This window comes from Gastrolobium bilobum, unplaced genomic scaffold (genome assembly GCF_033153095.1).
Source record: "Gastrolobium bilobum isolate Gb01-03AN ecotype WA unplaced genomic scaffold, APGP_CSIRO_Gbil_v1 utg1269, whole genome shotgun sequence".
NCBI classification, from domain to species: domain Eukaryota; kingdom Viridiplantae; phylum Streptophyta; class Magnoliopsida; order Fabales; family Fabaceae; genus Gastrolobium; species Gastrolobium bilobum.
In genome coordinates, this window is record NW_026898540.1 from 928776 (window position 1) to 942585 (window position 13810).

General features: G+C 36.1%; 2 protein-coding genes across 2 annotated transcripts; both read right to left on the reverse strand.

Annotated features, from left to right (window-relative positions):
- Positions 1-978: 978 nt before the first annotated feature.
- Positions 979-4002, reverse strand: LOC133317234 (cation/H(+) antiporter 15-like). The gene is made up of 3 exons (XM_061519074.1): positions 3799-4002; positions 2358-3356; positions 979-2208 (listed from the first exon to the last, which is right to left on the reverse strand). Exons 1-3 carry the CDS (start codon positions 4000-4002, stop codon positions 979-981), a joined length of 2433 nt encoding a protein of 810 aa, XP_061375058.1.
- A 1080-nt stretch (positions 4003-5082) lies between these two features.
- LOC133317292 (protein SODIUM POTASSIUM ROOT DEFECTIVE 2-like) lies at positions 5083-5932 on the reverse strand. The gene is made up of 3 exons (XM_061519155.1): positions 5685-5932; positions 5525-5600; positions 5083-5368 (listed from the first exon to the last, which is right to left on the reverse strand). The coding sequence occupies exons 1-3, from the start codon at positions 5691-5693 to the stop codon at positions 5229-5231; spliced, it is 225 nt and encodes a 74-aa protein (XP_061375139.1). The 5' UTR covers positions 5694-5932; the 3' UTR covers positions 5083-5228.
- Between the last annotated feature and the right edge of the window lie 7878 nt (positions 5933-13810).

Sequence of the window (13810 nt, forward strand, 5' to 3'; positions counted from 1 at the left end):
AAAACCTCATCTTAAGTAAGCCGATTTCATTTATTTATGCTTGAACATTGCAATTCTTCTCATAAATCAAGTACATCTTTTCATTTTCTCTTTTTTAGTTGCCAATTTCACATTCATGTGTCATATGCAAATATGAGTATTGGGGAGTTATAATTGTGTCAGCACGTGTTTTGGGGCAAGACAGTAAATCATATAAGTGAAGTTTTGTTATGGAAACAGAACTTGTTTTGGTTGTCTTGTAATCCGTGATCTTAATGTTGCTGTATACTAAAATTTAGTTTGACGTAAATCATCATTCATCGACATATAAATAATTTGATTAGAAAGACAGAGTCACCTACATCAGATTCTCCGAATCTAGCTGCAATTTTATGCAACAAAACAGAAGAAACCGGCATTGATGAGATAAAAAAATAAATGAGGTGAAAATAACCTTGCGACATTTTCTTAGTAATTTGTATCATTCTTGGAAAGCTGGTAAAATGGGCACAAAGGAATAGCTTTTTTTTTTTTCCATGACAATGATCCCAGTTTACAATTAATTCCTTCTACAGCTAAATTATATAATTTTTTATATGATTCCAGGTTGGTGAATGTTATAGATTTTTTTTTTCTTAATGTAAGAGGAATAAATATAGAGGTGTCTCAAAGTGAAACCAATATAAGTCAATGACTACTCCAGGCTTCTTTTTTTAAAATGGGATAAAGAAAATCATGAGGTCTTGTATTGGACTATCTGATATTGAGTTTGGCGTTTGAACATCTATTTATAGGATTATAAGGGTGGACAACGGATTAACCATGTGAATGAATTTAAATTATTTTTTTATTGATTTAAATGCATTGTCGCAAGCAACTTTCAATTTTTAAACGAAAGTCCATGATTTGCTTAAATTACGTATTTATTGAAAATGAAAACTCGGCAGATGGAAATTAAAGAAAGATAAGAATAAAAAAATTTCACTAATATAGTGTTATCTACATTCGTTGATCATGTCTGTCCACTGAAATTGTACATGAGGCTCTTGATACTTCATCAAATGGAACATCGTGTACCAGCTGATCTCTTTGATTTGGCATTGGATTCGCAGTGTGTTTAACAAGCCTCCCTCTTATTCTTTGTTGTTGCACCACCAGCACCGATGCCTTTGTCACAAAATCCTGTGAACCTATCATATCCCCAATAACCCCTAGCTCTGGACATTCACTCCATTGGTCATGTCCACGAAGCAGAACAGACTCTGGATGCTCCCTCCCCACCATTACTAGATCAAAATAATCTATCAATTTTCTGACACACGATGACATCTCTATACCATCTTTGACCACTTCTTCCATGATTTCAAAGCGACGATTTCCAGCATTATAATATCTATATTCACCTATAATATCACTGTCACGTTTTCTGTCTTTAGAGTTTTCATCTCCGAATAGAAGGAACCGAATCACCGTTACGTTCACATTTTCATGCCTAGCCATCCTAGTACCATAGGCTAGTGTCTCTGCATCATCTGCACCACCAATGAAGAGCACGGCAACACGGTATGGTGCTCTAGCAATCAAGAGTGATTGAGAACCACACAAGATACCCCTATCAATGAGAATTCCCACTGAGCAAGGTGCTTTTTCTAGAACTTTAATGTTCATGGTTTGGATGGCCCTATTGGCTACCTGAACGGTACCATCTATTTCCCATCGCTTGTGAAATGGCATGATCAAAAGGTTTGCTCTCATGTCAAGTGATATTCGGCAAACGTCGTCATGCATTGTATCAAAGAGGGAAACTGAAGTGAAAGACTGAACTGATGCACACCCTTCATTCTGCTGTGCATATTGTCTCAGGGAATTGTCTATTTGAGTTGAATTGCATGCGGTTGACCGCAGGGTATCATGGGCTTGATGAGCAACAAGAATAGGCCTTGCTCTTCCAAGAAGCTCTACAAGTACTAGTGCTATAACTGCAACGGTGCTCTCTCTACTTGCATAGGATGCTTCTAAGAGGTTGATGATTGTAGGGATATTTTCATTGTTGTGAATGCATACCATGACTCGAAGCTCGGATTCTCTCTTAGTATGTTGAATTGAACATCTTCTTACGTTATGATATTGGTCTGAAGGATCATATAAGAATTTTATCAGTGGCGATATGATAGCATTTATCACTAGAATGGAGATGACCAGCAAAGAGAACTCTTGTCCCGTGATTACCTGCCATGCATAGAGAAGAGAAGAGAAGAAATGAGGTTTATATTATGTTAATTGTTAATTAATCAATCAAATATGTTATGTACTTGCATTTGGTGCATTGAAAATGAATTTATTAAATCTCTCTCGATGGCATGCACATACATACATACCTTGCCTGCCCTCCATATATTGTAAAGTGAAAGCTCTGCTATGCCTCTTGCATTTAGAAGGATCCCAATCACACAAGATTCTTTCAAGGGCATTTTGTAATAATATCCGGACAAAATTACAGCACCAATCTTCATAAAGCAAGCGCAAAGCACTATGGTACTCACAACCCACAATGACCGAGTCCTGATTTTGAAGATATCAGTTTCCAGTCCACAAACAGCCAAGTAGATTGGATACAAAAATGCCACAGAGACTGTCTCCATTTTAGTTATCAAAGCTGTTCCTAAGGGTGGCCCTTCTGGAACAGCCAATCCCAAAACTAATGGTCCCATTATGAAATGCTGCCCAACAAATTCACTTAAAAATCCACTTATGAGAACGAAGACAAAGATACAAACAATGTGTAATTCATCAACCGGCTTCCCTTTTGAGCGCTCTAAGATCCATAGTATCACTGGCCGCATTACATATATAATAACAATGAAGAGCATAACTACGGATAGAAGGGTAAATAATATTGACAGGATATTACCACCAGAGTTTTGCATTACTGCAAACATAATTGCTGTCGCAGCAAACCCAAAAACATCGGCAAACATTGCTGCAGACATGGTTAGACGGCCTACGTCAGTGTTAAGGATTTTAAGCTCTGCCATGAGGACTGATATGACAACAAAAGCAGTTAAGGATTGTGAGACTGCTATAAACGTGAGAGAATCTGCGAGGCTCTTCTCCATGGAAACATATTTCTTCAACAGAAAGGAGAATCCAGTTGGGATTCCTAATGTTATTGAGAATACAGAAATACCAATAGCCAATGCCTGCCTTTCTGTTCTTAGCATTGTGACAATATCTATCTTCACACAATATATGAAGTAAAAGAACATGATCCCAAACGTTGCCAATGTCTCAAGCACTACAGCACCTTTTATAGGGAACAAGGTATTTGACAGCACCTTCTTGTGCCCGAAAAGTGATGGCCCAAATATCAATCCGCCCTGTTACCATGCATCATTTGTTAGTTCTAATCAATAAACTTTCTATTCTTTCTACTCATTTATTTGAAATGACAAAAATCATGCCTTTGCTTAACATTGTTATTTGGACCATCAAATTTGTTATAATTAAATCACTCCCAGTTAAACCCAACTAAAGAGTATGGGGTGGAAGCAATTCTTGTACGCAGCCTTACCTTTGCATAATTACAAAGAGGTTGTTTCCTGGATTCGAACTCATGACCTTTCAGTCATGAAAGAACAGCTTTACCACACTGCTCCAGTTCGCCATCAAATTTGTTATAATATTTCAAGAATTTCTCTTGTAGTTTGTTGTTACTTATTAGTGTTCTATCTAGAATTACATTTCCATATAGCATTTTAAGCAATATACCAATGACGGTCATTGAACACACTTGTAAAATATAACTTAGACAAAGCTTACAAGAATCTGGGAAACAAGGGAGGATTGTCCTAGGGGCTTGAGACAAACATCCATGATCTGTGTGACTATGGTAATCAAAGAAACCTGCATAAAGAGAACGGGAGTGGGGGAATCGAGAGGGTTTCCCCAGTGCCAGATATCCTTGTGATTAGAGCTATGGGGATCTTGGCATATCATTGTCATGTTTCTAGATACAGGGTCCATGTATGTGAATGTAAAGGAGCAATTGAAGGGTGAAAAAATAAAGCTTGTTTATTGTGTTAATTGTTGACTGCACTTTTCCTTGAGGAGGAGAAGAAGAGGATGAGGAAAAAGGAAGGATAACAGTGATCTAAACTATTGAAGTGTAGATAGAGAGACAAAGGAATAATAAGAGGCTGACCTTGTATTTTGGTTTTGATGTATTTAATGTAACGGTTTGGCCTTCGAGTAAGGATAGCAGCCGCTCACTAACTTGCAAAGTGAAAGCCTATATTTGTACAACGTTGGAGGATACAAATAAATAGTAACTAGAGAACTTTAAGCAAACCCACAAAATTATGTAAAATTGAAAAATTATTCAATGTACGTTGCTTGTCAAAATGCGAAAGTTTCGCCACGCTGACTTGAGCTAGATTATCTGGGTCGGTCACTTATTAAGTGAGGACACTTAAGAGTAAGAAGACATAAATGACGTGTAAGTGTAACCTTGTTTGCAGCATGGTCATGGGTGAAGATCATCCACAGTCTCAAGTCTCCAATGTTGAAGGCAGTTTCCAAGTAAAAGTAAGAGACTATGACTTTAGCCTTTTGCCTTCTTAAGATTCATTTCCATTTTCGTGGTGCTGCTCTTGCTCTCTTGTCGCTTTTTTCATTTTTATCCCCCCTTTCCCCCTTGTGTTACATAAACTGAATTTAGCATAAACTCTTATTACATTAGTTGTCCATACAACCAACGTGGACTACATTTCTCAACACGCCCCCTCGCACAAGAGTTCACTGGGCTTGAAGGGTGAATAACATACAAGTCCACCTACATGTGGAAATTTCACTACAAAGAAAGTGAGAGGCGATGAGATTTCGAACGCTATGATACCATGTTAAGAATCTTGAGGTCATCATCCCAAAAGCTAGCTAAAGGTGGGAGTGCCCAAGGCCTTATAAACCTCACATTAGTTGTTCATACAACCAATGTGGGACTATATTTCTCAACAATTTTCATCACCCCCATCACATCCAATGGTTCCTAAATAAGAAAAAAAATTTACTTTCACAAAAAAAATAAAAAAAATAAAATACCAGCTGCGATAATTTATTCGGATGAAGTTCAAGAATTACAAAACTGAGATAGATATAATTACATTATTAATAGATAATTGAACCTTAGCATACATTACCATAAGTTATATGATTGTTTTGAGAAAAAGGAAAGTTGTATGCTACATTAAACTTCACTTCTTGGTTTGAGTATCTTCCCAGGGAGTTGCGTTCTTTCCAATCTTATGAAGGACTCTGATCACTTCTTCTGTTGTGACGTTACCCGTAACGATGACCTTGTTCAGTTCTGTCTCCACGTTATACGTTTCAATATCTGCAAGGACACAGGTTCTAAATTAATCAAGGAAATCAAAGAAATTGTAATTGTTTAAGAGTTACACGGGTCATATGGTATTGTAGCAAATAAATAACAAAACAAAAAAAACAAAAAAAGTTTTTATTATTTTGGTCTCTGGGAAAAATTAACAACCTTCAATTTTCTTGATGGCCTTGAGGATTTTCTTGATACACTCGTCACAGTGCAAACCAACTTTCACTTCCACCACCTGATACACAAGAAGAAACTTTTCAGTCCCATAGCTGAAAAACAAAAAATCAAATAAAAGGTGGGGTTTGTGTTTGGTTCTTACATTCGCCATGTCTGATTGATGATATATGTGGGAAAACAGAGAAGAGGAGTAAACTTCAACTAAGAGGAATGGTGTAAGATAAAGAAAAAGGAAAAAAAAAAAAAAAAAAAGGTTCTTCTAATGATTTTCTTGAACTGCGTGAAATGGAGCAAATATTTATATAATAAAAATAAGGTGACGAAGACGGAATTGGATTCTTAACGTGAATTGTGGAAGCTTTTTCTTTCTGCAAGAAAAGGAGAAACTTTATCCCTAAAGCAAGTGAACAAAGATATGAAGATTTAGGGGTGTTTTGTAGGAGGAAAAAGAAAATTATCCAGGAAAGTGGAGTGAGTAAAATAGTGTAGGCATGTTTAGTAGGAGTAAAAAAAAAATGAATAGCAAAATTTTTTGGTTGGGAAACATGTTTTACACATGATCTCATTATAAAATTTTACCATTCAATGTGTGGTAAAAAAACTTGCCTAAAGTTAACACACATTTTCTTATCTTATCCGGCAATAAATTTTGGCATACCAAACACTTTTTTTTATCTTATCTAGCAATAAAATTTTTCTACTATGTTTCCAACAAAAAACTTTTCCTAATGAAAAAAATTATTTCCTCTACCAAACGTTCCCTTAATAAAAATAAAAAATACTAGCTTACATCATCATCAAATCACGCGATATTATTCGAATGATGTAAGAGAGAAAAAACTATCATTTTAAAAGACAAAAGCTTATGTTCTTTTAGGTAATTTACATAAATATAACTGGTTATATTTTGTATAAATTTGAAAAAGTTATTTTTTTCTCTCTCCCCAATCATATCGGTGACGTGTAAAATGAAAAAAAAAAATAGCTTTTCAGATATACACAAAGTATGACTAATCATATATAGGGATAGGATATTGTGACACCCAAGTTATGTTACACCCATGTAACACCCAGTCAATCTCACCGTTAGATCGCTTATGTTGATCCAACGGTTATATTTATTTTCATCTTTGTATGGTCATGATTTCCCAAATTTAGAGTGAAAGCATTAAATATGGGAAATCATAATCATACAAAGGTAGAAATAAATATAAAATATTAAATTTGGGAAATCATGACCATACAAAGATGAAAATAAATATAATCGTTGGATCAACATAAGCGATCTAACGGTGAGATTGACTGGGTGTCACATAGGTGTAACATAACTTGGGTGTCACAATATCCTATCCCTCATATATATTAGGATAACAGTAAAAAACTTAGTTTGTTATTATTTTCTGGTGTAAACTTGTATTATTTGTTTTCCTTTATTTTAGGATTTACTAGTGTAACATCCATTATTTCTAGGTTTGTTATGTTAGGTGTACGTAAATTTCTGCAACAGCTTCCATTCCATGTATGTTACTTTGGTTTCATAAAGTCTATTTAAAAGACTTGTACAAAATTAATGAAATAGGTTATTCATTCAATTTTAACTTCCTTTATGGTATCAAAGCATCGCCCCCCCCCTCCCCCCCAACTTTCTCTTGTGGACTTTCTTAGCACATGTAGGCTGGGCCTGTTGCATATTCCACTCTTCAAGCCCAATGGGCTCTCGTGTGAGGAGGCGTGTTGAGATATATAGTCCCACATTGGTTGTATGTGCAACTAATGTGGCCTTTATAAGGTCTTGGACACTCTCATCCTTTGAGCTAGCTTTTGGGGTGGTGTATCCCAAGGTTCTTTACAACATATGAGTGGCACCATCTTCTTCTTTCATAATATTCACGTTATTTCCCCTTGTTCCGTCGGATTACCAAATGGAACTCGTACACTAGCAACCCAGTGTGGGGACGTGCGATTATCTTCTACATTGTTACTTACAAATGTTTTATATGTGCCATCTCTCACATGCAATTTACTCTCTATATCTCAACTCATCCACTGCAACCAATGCATTGCTTTATTCACTGATTCTACTTGTATATTACAGGACCTACAGACGAGGAAGACGATTGACAAGGGTGTTGAACATGAAGGGGTGTATGTGCTTCAACAAATTGTTTCTGCAAATAAAGTTCATGGAGAGTCTTCTTCTGACGTGTGGCATCGAAGATTGGGGCATCCCTCCAGGAATTATTTAGGCTTGCTTCCATTTGTTTCTTGTTCAAATAAATTGGCTTCTTGCGATATTTGTTGTAAAGCCAAACAGACTCGTTCCTCTTTTCCTATTAATAAAAAGCAGAGTTTGCAACCTTTTGATTTAATACATTGTGACTAATGGGGGCCATATAGAACTGTTTCATCTTGTGGTGCACATTATTTTATTACCATCGTGGATGATTTTAGCCGCTATGTATGGATTTATCTACTGCGTGAAAAGCATAAAGCATGTTCTACTTTAATCAAGTTCACTACAATGGTGCAAACTCAGTACAATTATACCATTAAAAAGGTTCAAACTGACAACGGAACTGAATTCCTCTCTTCTGCTCTTCGAATTTTTTTTTAAAATCGTGGAATTTTACAACAGTTCTCTTGTGCCTATACACCGCAACAAAACGGCAGAGTTGAAAGACGTCATCGTCACATACTCAACGTTGCACGTGCATTGCGGTTTGACGGTTCTCTTCCTCTTACATTATGGGGTGAATGTGTTCTTACAGCTGCTCATTTGATTAATAGGACTCCTACTACTCTCCTTGGTGGTAAATGTCTGTATGAACTTTTACATAATACTTCACCAATGTATGATCATATTAGAATTCTGGGTTGCTTATGCTATGCCACGGTCCTACCCAAACCTCCTGGTAAGTTTGCTGCACGCTCCCGTAAATGTGCATTTGTGGGTTACCCTCCAAATAAGAAGGGCTGGAAAATGTTTGATTTACATACAAAGGAGATCTTTGTCTCTCCTGACGTTCAGTTCTTTGAGGATATTTTTCCATTTGCAATAAAAGAAACTCAAGTTGTGTCGCAACCTATCTCCTCACCTGTTGTTTTAGTTGCATCAGACTCCATTGAAACTGCACTTGCCCCACCTCTGGAAGATGAAACTGCACCTGCTCCAGCGTTGCATGACGTCGAAAATTCATCACTTCAGACGTCGCACAACAGTCCGTTTCAGACGTCGAACATCAGGGGGAGTTCGCCTTCTTCGAGTGAGTCTTCTTCCCCTCCGCCAGTATCTCCAGCTCGACCTAAAAGGCTCCATCGTCCACCAGCATATCTTAAGGATTATCAATGTCACATAGCAACTACACCCCCTTCTGTCAACTCTCTCTCCAATGTCTCCTCAGGTATGGTCTATCCTATTGAAAAATATGCTACTAATCATGTATTTTCTTCAAAGCATCAAAAAAATTTGGCAGCTGTTAGTAGTTCTATTGAACCGCGTTCATTCAAGGAGGCAATAAAGAATCCGAATTGGCAGAAGGCTATGCAGCTTGAAATTCAGGCACTTGAGGAAAACCGCACATGGGTTGTTGCTCATCTTCCTTATGATAAGAAAGCAATCCCTTGCAAATGGGTTTTTCGCATCAAATATAACTCAGATGGTTCTATAGAAAGATACAAGGCTAGACTGGTTATTGCTGGGAACAATCAAACTGAAGGAGAAGATTATACTGAAACATTTGCTCCGGTTGCCAAAATGGTAAGCATACGTACCTTTCTTTCTGTTGCTGTTGCAAAAGAATGGAATATTTATCAATTGGACGTTCAAAATGCATTTCTCCATGGTGACCTTGAAGAGGAAGTGTATATGCGCTTTCCTCCTGGCTTTTCTAATGGAGCTCCTGGCACTGCATGTAAACTTCAAAGATCTCTCTACGGTCTTAAACAATCACCACGTAATTGGTTTGCCAAACTTCGTGATTCTCTTCTTAGTTTCGGTTTCAAGCAATCCAAGGCAGATTATACGTTATTTACTTTTACTCTGGATCACAACTTTGTTGCTGTTTTAATTTATGTGGATGATATTATTTTGGCTGGTAATAATACTTCTGTTTGTGATCGAGTAAAGCTTCATTTGCAGTCTTGGTTCAAAATTAAAGACCTTGGAAAAATTAAATATTTTCTAGGTATTGAATTTGCTCGCAGCTCATCTGGTTTATTTCTTAGTCAAAGAAAATTTGCAATGGATATTTTGAGTGAATGTGGTTTACTAGGATGCAAACCAGCTGAATTTCTTATGGATCAGAATCATAAATTGGCGCTTGCGGATGGACCAGCATATGAAGATCCTACTCGTTACAGGCGCCTTGTTGGTCGTCTCGTTTATCTTACAATTAAACGACCTGAACTGAGTTACGCGGTTCACACACTTGCTCAATTTCTCCAACATCCTCTACAAGAACATTATGATGCTGTGTTGCGAGTTTTGCGTTACATCAAAGGGAATCCTGGTCAAGGCCTTCTCTTACAATCAAACTCTGATCTTCATCTTCGGGCATTTTGTGACTCTGATTGGGCGAGTTGTCCAGTTACTAGAAGATCCATTACTGGTTATTTTGTTAAACTTGGTAACTCTCCAATTGCATGGAAATCAAAGAAGCAACACACAATTTCTCGTTCCTCTGCAGAAGCTGAATATAGATCCATGGCTGCTGCTACATCTGAATTATTATGGATTAAAGCTTTCCTGCAAGATCTTGGAATTGCTCATCCCATGCCCATGCGCCTATACTGTGATAGTAAATCTGTCATTCATATCGCATCTAATCCAGTTTTTCATGAGCGTACAAAACACATAGAACTGGATTGTCATTTTGTTAGAGAGCATATCATGTCGAAAACTATTTGCACTGAGCATATCCCTACTTCTTCTCAACCTGTAGACATCCTCACAAAAGCTCTTGGCAGAAAACAATTTGAATTCCTATTATCCAAGTTGGACATTTCATCCTTACATGCTCCAACTTGAGGGGGAGTATTAGGATAACAGTAAACAACTTAGTTTGTTATTATTTTCTGGTGTAAACTTGTATTATTTGTTTTCCTTTATTTTAGGATTTACTAGTGTAACATCCATTATTTTTAGGTTTGTTATGTTAGGTGTACGTAAATTTCTGCAACAGCTTCCATTCCATGTACGTTACTTTGGTTTCATAAAGTCTATTTAAAAGACTTGTACAATATTAATGAAATAGGTTATTCATTCAATTGTAACTTCCTTTAATATATATTATATAAGTCATTAAAAGAACGCAATTTATAACCTTTCAAACTACACACGCTAAACTCATAATGCATATATAAGCTGCTAAACAACATGGTACTCGCTTCAATATTTTCTTTGGAGTATGTAATTGTGGAAATGCTTCATTAACAAACAAAAAAAATTTAAGTCAGGTTTTTACAAAGTTATTATTGAAAATTATGTTAAATAAAAGTTTTTTTTATTATTGAAGAGACATTTATTAAGTCAGACTTTTATTAACTCATTATAACTAAGTAACTATCAAATAAAAGTATCAAAATAGAAATTATTTACATTATCCGTAATACTTTCCCTTAAGTTAGAACATGAAGGCAGCAAATGCCCCACTTGCAAATTAGAAAAGCAAAAATTTCCTAGCCTTCCCAACTTATTATTGTACAAGTCTCTCATTTAGTTTTTAAATTTAAAATAAGGAATTGATGCTATATATAACATATCGCAATTGATAGAGGATCAACGAGGAGCTTTATAACATATTCCAAAATCAAGTACAGTGCCCACCGAAAGCCCAAAAGAATATTGAGTTTATCCCCAAATGCTAGGGATAAATGCACAAATGGGATCGGCGTTCTTTTCAACAAATTAACAACATTAATGTATCATTAAGTTAACAAATTAAGTGTATTTATGTACCCAAAAAAAAAAGAAAAAAAAAGTGTATTTCGATCAGCTGTATATTTAACAAAGTTGATTTAAACATTCTATACAACTATTTGCCGCAACACTTGGACTCAAAAACGGAACTAAGTTTCTCTGTTAAAAAGTTGAAAGAAGACAAAGTTTTCTTGTATCTCTAAAGGGATAGATTATTCTACCTATCATTTTTTCTGCCTACCACTCTTCAACGATCAGAATTTCGACTATATTTATTATTTATTTTCCCTATTGAGATTCTAGTAGTAGGCAAAGGTAGGTAGAATAACTTATCTCATCTTTGAAAGAGACATGCATCTAAAATAAGGAGCGTGATGCAGCAAATATAACTCATTCAAGGATTTCGAACAAACCAATAAGGCAATTATGCTTATTGAATTAATGCAGAACCATCATGAAGACTATAAATTTACTATGTGTGAAAGGAATGATATGGTATAATGACATCTCAGAATTCAGCTGGCATTCTCAAGCAAAACCATGTAAAATATAGTAATAATATCAACAACTCAATTAACATAAATTGGTCACAACAGTAAGTAATTCACAACATGAAATCAAAGGATCTTTTAAGAAGTACACAGCCTTCCCCAGGTGATCTCTCCAATTTCATCAAATTGTGACCAATTTATGTTAATTGAGTTGTTGATATTATTACTATATTTTACATGGTTTTGCTTGAGAATGACAGCTGAATTCTGAGATGTCATTACACCGTATCATTCCTTTCACACATAGTAAATTTATATTCTTCATAGTGTCTTTATCCTCAGATTACGAGCAATATCCTCCAGTGTAGCAATATTTAATATGCCTACATCAAACGATCAAGTGATGTCAATCAATGACTATGTAAAGTATAAAATAAATAAAATAAAAATAAAAATACTGAACAACCAACATTAAATCAGGACCTCTAACTTGGATGGCCTTGCGATTCTCACGTTGGCATATCCATACAGTCAAATCCTGAACCAATGACTGCCCTTCACTGTGATTACTACTTGGCTTTTACTTTTATAAAATTTCATCTGTGGGCAGTAAATGGATACCAAAGCTTCAAAACTCTTACGATGGGATAGCCTAAAATAACATAGTATTGGCTGGATTGGAATTTCAATGATTGCTTCTCCAAGCTACACTATCCCACCAGGGGCGTTTGGTTGAGGAGAAATTTATTGAATATTAGAGAAATGTAATTACTAGAAAAAAAAAAGTTGGAAAGTGAGTTTGTTAGGAAAATGTAAAAAAAGTTTGATTGAAAAAAAATTTACCGAGAAAATTTGGTAAATATTATAAAGTTTATGTTTGATTTGAGTTAAAATATTGATGGGAAAATGAGTTGCAATTACCAAAATACCCCTTATTTTTAAGTATTTTGAATCACATATGATACCCTTTTACCTTTAAATAGTTTGGTATGATAGTAATTTCCATTCTTACTTTTGGTGCTATTTACCTAGGGAACTCAAAATACAACATCACAATTGGGAATATATTGCCTTCATTATTGGAGAGTTTGACATGCAAATGAGTTTGATGGGGTAGTAGTTTAGGTAGGCAAATGATGAAAGTGGGACAACCAAACATGGTTAAGCTACATTTCCAATTGGCTTTTATCCAATGAGATATCCTCAACCAAACACAACCTAAGGCAGTGTTTGGTTCGGGACTTCTGGTCATTATCCCAGGGAAGTGGAAGTGGGTTTCCCATTTCTCCACGTTTGGTTGAAGAAAACCTGAAATTTATCCATCAAACTGAGTTCCCCAGCTATTGACACATGTGTGTAAACAAGGATCAATTTCACTGTTCAGGAAGCCTTCTCCCACGGTGGTATTGTTGTGAAAACCGGCTAAATGGAAAAAGGGATGAAAAATGTGACAAATTTACCCCTTCTCTTAACTATAGTCTTTCATTTTTCAGGAGCACCCAAGTTTGACAAAAGCTGAAAGTAGGAAGAAGATATGTGGAGTGATGGATGTGAAGAAATTGACAGTGGATGCATCGATGGATGCTGCACAGAATGAACGCCTTCCACTTCGAGTTGTAGTACAGGTTCTCTATTTTGAGCAGCTTAGAGCTTCTGCCAATCCCTCAACAATCAACTGAGAACGATCTTACTCACACCAGAAGCTCACTCACCGTGTGACGCTGACGGTTGCTGCGTGGAGAGAGGACAAAGGGCGTCTGAAAACAAGTTGCTGGGTTATGGAATCTTGTTAGCACATGTGGAAGCGTACTCAAAAATATGTGTTAACATTTTAAAATTTTATAAAAAAGGTTACTTTTG